Genomic DNA, 14,758 nt, shown 5'->3' on the forward strand with positions numbered 1-14,758 from the left:
TCTTAACAGAAAGTATAATGTTTCCATGCAATCAATTTGTTTACATCTTGGCAAATTGGCACCAATAATGTTTGTGATATGCTCATGGGTGTATAGAAACCTGCCACCTGATTACTTTGATTATCTAGAACGTTAATGTGTGATAGACATCTAAATGTGCAACTCGCACTGAATCTAAAAATGTGCAGATACACGTCTGTGTATTTAGATCCGACTGAGCTAGGACTCTGAGAAGGAGGCACAAATTGCTGCAATCAAGCTCTAAGGGTTTTAAAGCACCATAATTGCCACCATGAGCTCTGTTGCCATCGCTGTGTACCGCCGCCGATCGCGTTAGTGGGCGACCCCAACTGGAATAACTAACTTCCTGTTGTTTTTCCCCGGCGTGCACCTGTCCGCCTCTCACAGGCTATTTTTCCTCGTATCCCTCGCTTATCTAAAATTAGAAAGTGTCCCTGAGAAACCACCCCCACTGCAGACCCACGTCCCTCCAACTATTAGAAAATGCACCTTTTTTCATTTGCTCATTTCCGAGCGCACAGCCGTGTTGGGCCTCTCCCTGTTGGTGTTTTAGTATCTATAACAGCAGACAGATAGCAAACATGTGGTCCCTTTTATCTACGTGTGCCAGGTCAAGGCCTGTCTGAATGTGCTTTCATTTTGTTATGTAAAATATTTCATGCGCCTTGGTTTTATCTTGCCGGACATTTTGTTACCGTTTTTTAAAAGAGGACAAGTTTCTTGTTTGATAAGATAAATCAAAGCCTCTTTTCAGTCCAAGTCCAACTGCTGTTTCACTGACGTTGCTGCCAAGTAACTCGGCTTCCGAAGTTGTTTTTTCTCCCCCTCTTTCCTATCTGTCCACCTCCCCTTCTTCCACTCCCTCTTTCTTTTGTTTGTTCAGGTGTGCGCGCTAAAGGGACTCCGGAGAATCAGGCGCATTCTGAGCAGCGTGTGGCACCGCGTGGCTCTGCTTCTTGTTTCGTCTCCTTCGGCTCGCCGAACGTGGCGTGAATCTGAAATGTGAAGTTCAGATGAAACGCGACAGTGAGAGCGATGCATTAATTGCACAAGAGCACGGGCACATTTTTGGAGGGTTGTTATCTTTGGCGGGGAGGGGCGCGCTGGTCGACGCTATTGAGAGTACACGCTGCTCAGCAGAGCACAGCAACAACGGCGGTGAACAGCTGAGAGAGCAGGAATGTGGTCTCCTCGTTATGTGCACAGGCCACTAGCACAGCCTAGTAATTGGCTCCCGGGTCCGTGCGTCTGTCCCACGAGGTTTCACCTCACCGTTGTCGAGCAACGGGATCGTGTGTGTGTGAGACGGCCCACAGAGGAGGAGGGAACGGGGTGGGGAGTTTACGGTTTTGCATTTTGTCATCTCCTCACGGGTGATTCGCGCTGTTATGTGTGAGTTTTTACGGTTTCAGAGGCCTCGCTGAAGGGGTAGCGTGTGTCTGTGTCTGGAGACTGGGCCGGACTACTTGTTTTGGTCGTGATCTTCCAGCTCCTCATGTGTTTTTCGGGCTGCTTGCTGGCTGTATTTGAAAAGGAGTTTGTGTTTGGTTTGTGTTTACAATCTCTTAGATAATGACTAGTTGTAGCAAGGTGGTCTGATAACTGTTTATGTGAATATTTAGTGGCGGCCTTAAAAGAAGCAAATTCCTCTTCTTTTTTTTTTTGTCTCTAAGGACAGGTGAACCACGTGTGCTGGCTGCAGAACAATAATTAATAACTAGCTATTCTGTTTACTTTTCATTTCACCATCTCCACTCCATCAAAGGGCTCCATCTGTTTTGTGCTGAGGCATCTTTATCAAGCTTTTTTTGTTATTCACATGTTATTGTCAAAATATCCTTTTATAGTTTTTATTTAAAGGTAGCACACGTATGCTGCACAATGGGAAAGGATTTGCATTCGGACAATAAAATTGGTTGGTTGTGATTATTTGTCCAGTTAATTTCCCTAAAATAATATTATAACTGTCACAGGAACAACTTTCAGCTTCTCTTCTCACAGCAGCATCCTCTAAAGCAAAGAGGAGGGACTGCAGCCCAAGGGCTTTTCTAACGGCTGATAAATTGTACCACCAAAATATATTGTGCTTATTGTTACTTATCTTTGTTCGAGCGTCACTGTGCACAATGATATACAATGATATATGAGTGTGTGTGTGTGTGTGTGTGTGGGGGGGACAAGTGAAGCCATCAGTGCACATACTGAGAGAGGAAGTACGAGACTATAATGTTGAAAAACTTTTAAAATTGGCATTTTAATTGAGACTAATGTTTTATATTGTGTTTTATGTGCTGGGTATTAATAAATAACCTAAACGTGTATGGAGAGGATCTTTTAAGTAAATAGAGAGACTTGCTATCGCCGGGTGTTGTGTTCCTGTCCAATTCCTTCACTCAGTAAATCACACGTTCTGTTCTTCTTTTCAGGCGTAGCTGTAAACGTGATGTTAATAAAAGATGGCTTCTTGAGACATGAAGTCTTCTTTAACATAACATAAAAACACCTTGTTTTCAGGGGGATAAAGGCGGCGAACGCGTGCTGCAGAAGAAATGGACGACCTTCCTTAAGGCCCAGCTCCTGTGTTCCCTCCCAGATGACATTATCTACTTCAACATTATCCAGGACATGTTTGTCCTGAAGCCCACAGGAGACAGCTGGGAAAGCACCGTCTTCTATGGCGTCTTCACCTCGCAGTGGTAAGAGACGATGAATCGGATTCATGGCACCGTTTCAGGTTTTGAGCGTTTTAACACGCAGACCAACACAGCCCTCACACACCATCTTGAGACGCTTTTTATTTTATATCTGCAGTCAAACTTGGCAAGTTGAATTCAGAGCAGCTGCGAGGAGCTTAAACAGTAACACAAGCTCATGCAACCCCAATGTCTATTTATCGTTTTAACAAAATAAGGTTTTAATATGGAGATCATTTAAGCGCCCACTCAACAACTGTTAGAAGTTGCAGCTCCCGTTTCATGAATAAAATGGCGGCTGCAGGGATATATTGGGTGAAATAGTGGTAACATGTGATCAGCCATGGGGGGGGGATTTTGAACTTTGTATGTGTTGACAGGTATAAAGGAGCATCAGGCAGCTCAGCGGTCTGCGCGTTCACCATGGCGCAGGTGGAAAGAGCCTTCAGCGGGCGCTACCGAGAGGTCAACCGGGAGACCCAGAAGTGGCACACGTACAACCACCCGGTGCCAGAACCACGGCCCGGAGCGGTGAGTGGCGCAGGAAGCTATACAGTGCAACTTCTTTTTGCCTTCACTCTCTTATGCATATAAGTATTTGTCACTACTTTGTCCTTGTCCTTTTTTTTTTTTTTTTTTTACCATCACAAATGTCTGTTTTGTTATCACGCTGGCGAACAATATAAATTACAGTCTCCCAACAAAACATTTCCACTTGTAACACGGAACTGATTTTCTTTTCCCTGTGGCGTTTAACAAGTGGGCTTGATTTAGAGCAGATGCTCTCCAAAAGCACCATCTTGACGATGATCTGCTTAACTCTTCACAAGTCCCTCAAGGAAGACAAATGCCTAGAAAAGCTCAAAACGAGTAGTAATAAGGACAGGGCTCAGAAACATGTTACATAACCATTGTATCCAATGATAACCACCCCCACCCCCCAAACTGCCTTCACTTCATAGAAAAGAAAGAATACAATACAACATCCAGGTCTACTTGAACAAGCAGAGATTAATTTTTCATTTCTAATTCACTCCCCACAGTGTGTGACCAACCACGCCAGGCAAATGGGAATCCAGTCGTCCTTGCACATGCCCGATAAAGTGCTCAACTTTGTCAAGGACCATTTCCTGATGGACAGCGTGATCCGCAGCACTCCCCTGCTGTTGAAACGCAACGTGCGCTACACTCAGATCACCGTGCACAAGATCCAAGGCATGGAGAGGGCCTACGACGTGCTCTTCATTGGAACAGGTACAGCTCATTGCACAGCAAGAGGAAGCTATTTGTTGTAGTTTGTGGGTCTTTCCATAAATCTTTAAAAAGGAAAAAATTGTATTGCAAATGTGCTCGCCTGCCATGTTTTTTTCATTTTAAAATAATTGCTCTCATCCCATACAATCCTGTCCCCTGTGTTATGTAATAATCACTTTGACTCATTCCCTGTGAATTCCAGATGATGGAAAGCTCCATAAGGCCATCAACGCCAACGATAAGATGCACATCATAGAGGAGATTATTCTGTTTCCTGAGCCTCAGCCTGTGCAACACATCGAACTTGATCCTCAGAGGGTAAATCACAACTCGTTCATTTTAATGCAAACACATAACCATTATTATTGTACGGTTTTGTGTCAGTTTGTGTTTAACGTCGTGTTTACTTTTTTCATATTCATTTTTACCGGAGAAAGTGTTTGCTGCAGACTCATTCTTTCCAATCGGGCCGCTCTGTTGAGTTTCTAGTTACGGCAACGTCTGGAAAAGTGTTTCTGATCCTCGCTGGCATTTTCCCCAGAGCTGGATTTCATTACCTGTCCCTCTTTATTACATAATGGCCTCTCGCGGGGTCCGAGCCAGCAGACTGAAATCTAAGATTATGTCATTCTAATCAAATCCAAATAGCGATATGATAGACAGACATAATCCACATGATGTCTATATCATAGACTGGTAGATGGCCTAAATGTAGACTGCACTTTTGGGAACACAGGGATGTGCTGGGCATCAGTATCATCATGATATTCATGGTCAACATGCTTTTCTGGATAAAAGTTAGTCTAAACGCTGCAAAAGAATGAATACAAATAAAGGCAAGGCTGTGTAGCAGCTGCTTCCTTTTTCTTGCCATGTGTTTTTGACCAGAACCAAATGACGTGGCACAAGTACATTTACATATAGAATACAAAAAAGTACAGCTGGCCAGAGTTAGAACTTTGTTCAAGTTATATTCCTAAGTAACTGTTTTCACTCTGAATCCGAATCAAGAAACGGAAAGAAGAAGTTCTGTTTGCCGCTTTAACCTTTTTGGGAAAGAAATTTATATTGCGGTCTCATACTTTTTTTCTTCTTCTCTTTTGCAGGGTCTGTTGTTTGTGTCGTCCAACTCTGGGCTGGTGGAGGTTCCTGTGGCCAACTGCTCCAACTACCCGAGCTGTGGAGAGTGCGTGTTGTCCAGAGACCCATACTGCGCCTGGACCGGACATCTGTGTCGGGACGTCAGGATGGCCCCACCGGACAGGTGAGAGATCACACAGCCACAAATCTCTATAACCTGTTCCTAAACGGTCATTTGACGTAGTTTACAGGCTGTATGTGTTCATAAAGACATCTTGATTCCTAAGTTTTACTTTTAATTAAAGAAATTAACTAGTTTTATGTACAGTCCATGTTACTTTTTGAGTTAGATGTAGAGTTCTAAAAGTCCCTGGATATCCCGCATAATTAAAATAATTATTATACAGTAAAATCGCATAACATTACAACCCCATTTGGATGTGAACATGCACCCAAAACAAACTCCTGAAATACAAGCAAAGCTCCTCATCATGTGCTCTTAGTCATAGGGATGAAGCTCTACTCTTAGTCATAGGGATGAAGCTCTACTCTTAGTCATAGGGATGAAGCTCTACTCTTAGTCATAGGGATGAAGCTCTACTCTTAGTCATAGGGATGAAGTTCTACTCTTAGTCATAGGGATGAAGCTCTACTCTCAGTCATAGGGATGAAGCTCTACTCTTAGTCATAGGGATGAAGCTCTACTCTTAGTCATAGGGATGAAGCTCTACTCTTAGTCATAGGGATGAAGCTCTACTCTCAGTCATAGGGATGAAGCTACTCTCAGTCATAGGGATGAAGCTCTACTCTCAGTCATAGGGATGAAGCTATACTCGTAGTCATAGGGATGAAGCTCTACTCTTAGTCATAGGGATGAAGCTCTACTCTTAGTCATAGGGATGAAGCTCTACTCTTAGTCATAGGGATGAAGCTCTACTCTCAGTCATAGGGATGAAGCTCTACTCGTAGTCATAGGGATGAAGCTCTACTCTTAGTCATAGGGATGAAGCTCTACTCTTAGTCATAGGGATGAAGCTCTACTCTTAGTCATAGGGATGAAGCTCTACTCTTAGTCATAGGGATGAAGCTCTACTCTTAGTCATAGGGATGAAGCTCTACTCTTAGTCATAGGGATGAAGCTCTACTCTCAGTCATAGGGATGAAGCTCTACTCTTAGTCATAGGGATGAAGCTCTACTCTTAGTCATAGGGATGAAGCTCTACTCTTAGTCATAGGGATGAAGCTCTACTCTTAGTCATGGGGATGAAGCTCTACTCTCAGTCATAGGGATGAAGCTATACTCGTAGTCATAGGGATGAAGCTCTACTCGTAGTCATAGGGATGAAGCTCTACTCTTAGTCATAGGGATGAAGCTCTACTCTTAGTCATAGGGATGAAGCTCTACTCTCAGTCATAGGGATGAAGCTCTACTCTTAGTCATAGGGATGAAGCTCTACTCTTAGTCATAGGGATGAAGCTCTACTCTTAGTCATAGGGATGAAGCTCTACTCTTAGTCATAGGGATGAAGCTCTACTCTTAGTCATAGGGATGAAGCTCTACTCTTAGTCATGGGGATGAAGCTCTACTCTCAGTCATAGGGATGAAGCTATACTCGTAGTCATAGGGATGAAGCTCTACTCGTAGTCATAGGGATGAAGCTCTACTCTTAGTCATGGGGATGAAGCTCTACTCGTAGTCATAGGGATGAAGCTCTACTCTTAGTCATGGGGATGAAGCTCTACTCTTAGTCATAGGGATGAAGCTCTACTCTCAGTCATAGGGATGAAGCTCTACTCTCAGTCATAGGGATGAAGCTCTACTCTCAGTCATAGGGATGAAGCTCTACTCTCAGTCATAGGGATGAAGCTATACTCGTAGTCATAGGGATGAAGCTATACTCGTAGTCATAGGGATGAAGCTCTACTCGTAGTCATAGGGATGAAGCTCTACTCTTAGTCATGGGGATGAAGCTCTACTCTTAGTCATAGGGATGAAGCTCTACTCTCAGTCATAGGGATGAAGCTACTCTCAGTCATAGGGATGAAGCTCTACTCTCAGTCATAGGGATGAAGCTCTACTCTTAGTCATAGGGATGAAGCTCTACTCTTAGTCATAGGGATGAAGCTCTACTCTTAGTCATAGGGATGAAGCTCTACTCTTAGTCATAGGGATGAAGCTCTACTCTTAGTCATAGGGATGAAGCTCTACTCTTAGTCATAGGGATGAAGCTCTACTCTTAGTCATAGGGATGAAGCTCTACTCTCAGTCATAGGGATGAAGCTCTACTCTTAGTCATAGGGATGAAGCTCTACTCTTAGTCATAGGGATGAAGCTCTACTCTTAGTCATAGGGATGAAGCTCTACTCTTAGTCATGGGGATGAAGCTCTACTCTCAGTCATAGGGATGAAGCTATACTCGTAGTCATAGGGATGAAGCTCTACTCGTAGTCATAGGGATGAAGCTCTACTCTTAGTCATGGGGATGAAGCTCTACTCGTAGTCATGGGGATGAAGCTCTACTCTTAGTCATGGGGATGAAGCTCTACTCTTAGTCATAGGGATGAAGCTCTACTCTCAGTCATAGGGATGAAGCTCTACTCTCAGTCATAGGGATGAAGCTCTACTCTCAGTCATAGGGATGAAGCTCTACTCTCAGTCATAGGGATGAAGCTCTACTCTCAGTCATAGGGATGAAGCTATACTCGTAGTCATAGGGATGAAGCTATACTCGTAGTCATAGGGATGAAGCTCTACTCGTAGTCATAGGGATGAAGCTCTACTCTTAGTCATGGGGATGAAGCTCTACTCTCAGTCATAGGGATGAAGCTCTACTCTCAGTCATAGGGATGAAGCTCTACTCTTAGTCATAGGGATGAAGCTCTACTCTTAGTCATAGGGATGAAGCTATACTCTTAGTCATAGGGATGAAGCTCTACTCTTAGTCATAGGGATGAAGCTCTACTCTTAGTCATAGGGATGAAGCTATACTCGTAGGTATTCCAATGACAGACCCTCTGAGGGTCAAATGACTGCATCCATCTGAGGCTCCTCTTGTTACAGCTGCTCTCCCTCACCATGTTGATTTGTTTTGTCCCAGTCACTGGCAGCAGGATGTCGAAGAGGCCGATACATCTGCCATTTGTAACAGGACGTTTCCCAGAACAACATCTGCCGGACCAGCAGCTTCTCGTGAGTGTGTTCTCCTCCCTGTCAATGGGTCTGTAATTAAAGTGTTGTCCCGTTACCGACACCACAACGGCATGCGCACAGAGCGGTCAGAGAAGAACTGATGACAGCAGATCTTACACTTTTTTTTTCTTGGGTAGAGGTAGAGGATTTTTTTTACTTTTACCTCAAGGCCAGCTGTTTCCCTTCCTTTGTTGGCTAGCCTTAGTCTTTCTAGCTCCAGCATTCAACAGATGTGAGCGTAAAAACATCCTTATTCCAAATGCATTTAGTAAAAATATTACTGTAAGTGAATCTTTTAGCGCTGTGAAGCAACGTTGTTATTCTTTGTTTTTTACACGTAGGTGGCCCCCAATGTAAGCTCATTATAATCCCTGCCAACACGTTCAGAGTCCTGCCATGTAAGCTGCGCTCCAACTTGGCACAGAGAAGGTGGCGTTACAGTGACAACGCCAGCCAGTACCTCTACGCCACACCAGAGGGGGACCTGGTAGTAGTGGCGCAGGCCGACAGGATGGAGACCTACGAGTGCTGGTCGGAGGAGGAGGGTTTCCGCCAGCTGTTGGCCAACTACTGCGTGAAGGCGGAGCCCCGCCAGGAGAGCACCACCGTGATCGGTCACTCGCGCACGTCGCACGTTGAGCCGGCGGAGACCATCCTGCCCGGCGAGTCTCGTTCCCAGCAGCACCACGCAAAGACGTACTGGAACGAGCTGATTGTGGTGTGCGCCCTGCTGGCGTTCTCCCTGGTGGTGTTCTCCCTGTTCGTCATCTACAGGAACCGGGATCACATGAAGTCCATGCTGAAGCAGGGCGAGTGCCCCAACATGCAGCAGAAGAAGCCGAGGATTGTGGGAAAGCCGGCTGAGAGCTTGCCGCTCAACGGCAACACCATCCCCGTCTCCACTTCGGATCACAAGGGCTACCAGACGTTGAATGACAACTACATCTGCAGCACGCCGACCCACGAGTCCTCGCCGGACAACAGCAAGAGCTTCTCCGAGTCCTCCGACAGGCGGCCGCTTAACGTGAAGGAGAGCCACGTGGAATACTCGCCGACCTGCCCGCGGCCCAGAGTGAGGCTCGGCTCGGAGATCAAAGACTCCATTGTTTGAGAGCAACCTGTTCGCTAAAAAGATGCCACCCTGCGTCTCAGATACGGGCCACCGAGCAAAGGAGAGGAGACCCCCCCGACATCCCCCTTTACGTCACGGCACCTTTCTTATTTTTGGTCATCTTCTGTTCTGTGATCAGAGGTCATCTACTTGGTTTAATTATTTCCACTCTGAAGCCGTAGGTTGGTCTGGTAGAGGAAGCTGCGTTACTCGACAGCCATGGCTGCTGCTCAGAGTAGTTCTAACGGTCTTTTGTTTGAGTCGTCATCCTCATGGTGTGTGTGTGTGTGTGTGTGCGCGTGTGTGTGTGTGTGTGCGCGCAGGGCCGGGGCAATATAGGAAGAAGAATAGGGGGAATATAATAAAAATACTGTTAAAAGAAGACTTCTTCCTATATCAACATTCAGCACAGTATCTCTTTAGGTATTCAAGATCCAGTATTAAAATGTTCATCATGATATGAACATCATACAAAGAGTTTAGACCAGTGGAAGGTTCCCCGGCCCGGTTAGATGGCCCAGAAGATGGATGCCACACAGGCAACAGTTTTTTTTTTAAGCACACCAGAACCAAGCTACAGCGCCATCATGACCTGGAGTTCAGGTTTAGCGGAGCATAATACATGCGTTGCATGGAGGCAAGTCAGAAGCACATTTGTTCTTTTTTTTGCTGAACAGATGTCATGACTGTTGGAGGATAAAGCTGCTGAAAGATGAGTAGAGGAACAGTTATTAAAGTGACTGAGAGAAAGTTGATCAAAATGCTCCAGGGCCTGAAAGCGTTAACAATAACCTCCTGAATGTATATTGTTTGTTCCACGGTTTCATTCACACATCACTGCACCACGGACGACTTTGGGAACCCGTTGCTCCTCATCTTCATCTTCAGTATTGACCTGCAGGTACCAGGACGAAGAAACAAAAGACCCTGTTTTGGAGGCGAATTTAGAAAAGAGACCTAAAATTTGATCAGCTACGGCGGTCATTACAAGCCGACAGAGGAAGAAGAAGAAGGTGGGACGTCCACTCCTCTCCTTTCATCAGGGCCGCACCATGTGCACTGTGCCAAAACACAGCAACAACTTCTCTAAATGCAATAGTGCCATACTGTTATGACCACTCCCATGCTTTGCAATAGCATTGATCACTGTCGAAGAGCACACGGGGACGGGCCCAGAAGTGGGTTTGACGAAGGTGAGATGTTGAAAATGTCTCCTCAGACTGTTTCACCCGGTGTTGGGCAAAACTCATTTGACTTTCAAAGGACATGGCCTGGAGATGAGTTCATGTGAAAACCTGTCTCGTGGTTGCCAGGTGAGAAAATATTCCAGTTTTCCTTCAGCCACTCTTAACGTCTCATACCTTCTTGGTATACACATAAACACACAGGTACAACTACTTTGAGACCATCGAGCTTGATGAGCGCTAATAACACAAAATGTGGTTAATAGACAGTGGCAACAACTCAAAAGAAACAGTCACAGAACAGCCAACAACAACTGCAAGTCTATTGGAGAAATAGTATTCCACGTGATCTTATCCAGAGTCGCCTACGTGGCGATGCAGTTGCACAGAGCGCTGTATCAGCTCAACATGACCCTCCAGGTTACATTTCTTGCATACACACTCACTCAGATGTCATTGGAACAGTGAAAGCACAAGTAATCACGGCTGTGGATACTCGCCGGTTTGCACCTCCGTGAAATCAGCTCCAACTCTTAAGAAATGCAACTACTGAGAGACGGAAGGTGTGGCTGCTGAGGGGGGGAAAAAAACAACAACAAAAAAGATTTGTTATTACAGGGACCAGTGCAACCATTACGAAAACACCCTTGCACTCACATTTGCTTCAACTGTTGAGACTTAACAAGCAGAGATTCCCAAAGATGTAGGAAGCAGATGGTGTCGTGTACAGCCATGGGGACAACATGGCACCACATGTCTTAGAATACATCACCAACTAACCCTATTGATCAAGCTAGCCTACAGTAAACAGTATATTCCAGTATCCTACCGAGTACACGTTTAGATATTTCTAACACCGAGCAGATGACTAAATGCTAGGTACCTGCTACAAGTGGACAAAGTGCACAGCATACTGCGCAACAGCCGCCAGTGTTTCCTTTGCTTTTCTTTTCCTGTGTGCGTGTGTGTGTGTGTGAATATATACAGTATCTGTGCTTAATGTTGTGTTTTTTTTTTTTTTTTTCAAGGGACCTTGTGCAAGATGTGTTGTAGAGATAGTCTTGAAACTAGAGAGTGGACACTGCTGATATTTTGTTTTCATAGTGCTTTACTGCCTACTCCCGCTTACATTTCCAATCTTGCACAGATGCTGTCAGCTCTGCACCTGGGCTCGTTTTTTTGTTTTTTTTCAATCAAGCATGCTCAAGCAGGGGGGAGAGCCTTGTTTTGATTTTCATCCCAAACTAAATTGAAGGGGGTGGAAATACGCTTGTTTGCTTTCCTGCTAAGAGTTAAATGGGAAAAGTCATGCCACTTATAACTGTATGTTTAATTAGAAGTTACCACCAGCTGCTGCCAGGAATCACTGGAAAGCTTCTCAAGTTGTGCAAAGCAAGCTAAGCAGTTGTTTGCTGAGGCTTATTCACCATGCACACACGGGTGGTGTCGATCATCCTATCTAACTCTTGGCAGTAGCACAAATGCCCGTATTCCCCAAAAAGGTCAAGCTATTCCGTCGTTTGCTGGGACTAACCAAATAAACAAGAATTAAACGTTTTCCAACAATAAATGAGAGTCTAAAAGCATTAGTGCAAAGCATTGTTTGCCACCACTGCTATATACACGTATATACTACATGTGTACAGTGTAGAATGTCTCTCTGCAGCCTGAGAGCCCTGCTTTAGATGCTCGCTGGAAATCCTCACAACATGCTTTCAAAATGCCTTCAGGTGTCAGGGTGTTCTGCCTTTAGCCCCCGAGCCACATCGTACACGACCCCACAGGGACGCGGTGGATGGCGTGATTGTAGCCCTCCGTGGGCACGCTTCTCTCTTTACCTGCGGAGAGCTGCTCAAAATGATGCACCATTCTGCAGTTTTTGCTTGTGTCACAGGTGATATTATGCACAACATAGCTGGAGACGTCAAGATTTAGGAATAGGGTCGTAAGTTTAAATACCATTTGACCTTCGTAGTAAAACAATACAGAGAAATAAAATAAATGCATATTTATTAATCACATGCTTTTCATTTAGAAGCTAGTATTACCATTGTGATTGATGCTTCATTTTGAGTGGCTCCTCAGTAATGCAACATACTGTACTGGACATGAATGTAGCCAACTATTACATATTTTGTAGAAGCTAAAATGGTAATCCACTGCAGCATCTCATTAGGATTTTGTTTAAATGGTCATGCTGCAAAGAAATAACCCAATAGAAGTAATCACATTAATGAACCATGTGTGCTGCACAGTGTAATGTTGAGGGAAGATGCAAGCACAGCTCCTAATCCTCCATATCGGCGCAGCCATGAGACAAAACCACAGCATTGCCTCGGCATCCTGAACACCATGAGCTTAGTTGACTGAATAACTATTAGACAAATGTGGTCTTGCCTGCATGATTTCCTTTTTTTTAATTGTTGTGTACAAATAACATTGTGTACTGTATTTTTTGTATCATTGAGATTGTGACTGTTGTTTTTATTATATTGTACATAAAAAGCACTTTATTTTAATTTTTTAAGATAAATTAATAAAATACATGTTTGGACATCTGTCGCTCTCTTCTTCTGAATCCAGCAAAATCTCGACACCTTCTCTCTCTCTTGATTATCTGTGACAGATTTGATTTACTTCCAGCCCCAGCCGCTCATCTGCTGTCACCAACCATTTGATGAAGAGCAAAGAGAGCAATTTGCTATTCGTTATTAACAAATCACTGACTGTGAAAAGAATCTTTTGTTTGCCTCGGCTTCGAAAACGATTACAGTCAGCTTTTATTTCAGCCGTGATTGCGTTACATATTTCCTGACAATGCTTCAATGATGGGGAAATTGAAAAGCAGATTTACACAGTCAATGAAAGAAGCTGTAAATTTGTTTAAAGTCCAAACTTTGCAGGTCCCACATCTCTGCTTTGGTTATTCACGTGGTCGATCATTCTTATTGAATGGGTGCTGTAGTGGCTAAAGTTCCCTTTTTTACGTAAGTCAGATGTTTCTTTTCATTTAACCACTTCACAACGGAAAGAACGAGTCTACGCGTGTTTATGGGTTGAACAACGGTAGAAAACGGTGTGTTCGCTCCGTTTGCTTTACTGAAAAGATCTGGCCAGCATAACGTTACACAGGGTTTCTTACGTCATAAAGGGTGCGCGCACTCGCGCAGCTCCAATGTATCAAAACAAAGCATGCACACCACACATGCATCAACCAACATGCATATTCATATCCATTTTTTGTATTCATACTTATAATGTAATAAATCATCATAGAACATAAATCAAAATGATCATAATTTAAACCTAAATTATAACGTGGAAAATGGCACTAACAGGTGCTGATTTGAATTAATTTAGCAATAGTTTGTCCGTACAAAGATATGATTGTAGCTCAGAACATTGGCAAGCAGTCTACGTTCATGTACACATGCTTGTGTGCATACATGGAGACATTTCTTTTCCTTACTCCCTCCTCTGTCTACACACAACTAAAACAATTAAAACCATGTTTTGTGAAGGTCTCATTTTAAAGCATATCATGATTTGTTTTATCTTCTGTTCATTAATTTAGTGTCCCTATAGAAACCATTCTCTTTTTTTGGCGTACAGTGCTCTGCAGCCTGAGAGGTTCCTCCGAGTTGTGTCCAGGGTGTGAAAGGTCTGATGTGATCATTCATGAACGGAGGGGCGCTTCCTGGTGTTATTGTGTGTGCGCTGGCTAACTGAGCCTAGAAGAACTGAATCCTGATCACAGCAGCAGTCTGGAGGAGGTTTCATTTTGGCTTGTTGTTTTTTTTTTTAAACACTATTCGAGAATCTTTGGTCAGCCCACCTGTTAAAAGGTAGTTCCACAGACTCCCACCCGAGCTCCCGAACACAACCATAGTGTTAGACTGTCGACCTTGTAATTAAGGGGTGGCATGTCTGGGCGAGATATTGTGTGCTGTGACTGAGCTCTGAGCCCATTTCACCAGACAAGAGCACTTGCTAGACTACATCCGAAAAACACATCTAAGCTGTGGACACATCCTGAAGCGTCGTACAAATGTAAAGTTATTTTAAGTCGCGACGGGACTGGATCATATTCAGTATCCCCCATCAGACCTATAAACCTATAAATGTATGGCTGTGTTTAACATATGAAAAGCCAAACCGCTACATGGACAGTTGCCCGTTTTCTCCCCAGTTTGTTGTGTCATTGACTATTATGACATTACAGCTC

General features: G+C 44.1%; 1 protein-coding gene across 2 annotated transcripts in view; it reads left to right on the plus strand.

Moving 5' to 3' along the window:
* The window catches only part of sema4bb (sema domain, immunoglobulin domain (Ig), transmembrane domain (TM) and short cytoplasmic domain, (semaphorin) 4Bb), a 47,540-nt gene extending 34,446 nt beyond the window's left edge, over positions 1-13,094 (plus strand). For both annotated transcript variants that reach the window (XM_037489387.2, XM_037489380.2), the window contains exons 9-15: positions 2,536-2,717; positions 3,095-3,245; positions 3,758-3,968; positions 4,171-4,286; positions 5,075-5,232; positions 8,147-8,238; positions 8,580-13,094. In XM_037489387.2, coding sequence (XP_037345284.2) covers positions 2,536-2,717; positions 3,095-3,245; positions 3,758-3,968; positions 4,171-4,286; positions 5,075-5,232; positions 8,147-8,238; positions 8,580-9,349 — 1,680 coding nt within the window. In that variant the 3' untranslated portion in view covers positions 9,350-13,094. The remainder of the gene's footprint in view (positions 1-2,535; positions 2,718-3,094; positions 3,246-3,757; positions 3,969-4,170; positions 4,287-5,074; positions 5,233-8,146; positions 8,239-8,579) is intronic.
* The last annotated feature ends 1,664 nt before the right edge of the window (positions 13,095-14,758 follow it).

This window comes from Pungitius pungitius, chromosome 4, assembly GCF_949316345.1.
Source record: "Pungitius pungitius chromosome 4, fPunPun2.1, whole genome shotgun sequence".
In the NCBI taxonomy this organism is placed as follows: Eukaryota; Metazoa; Chordata; class Actinopteri; order Perciformes; family Gasterosteidae; genus Pungitius; species Pungitius pungitius.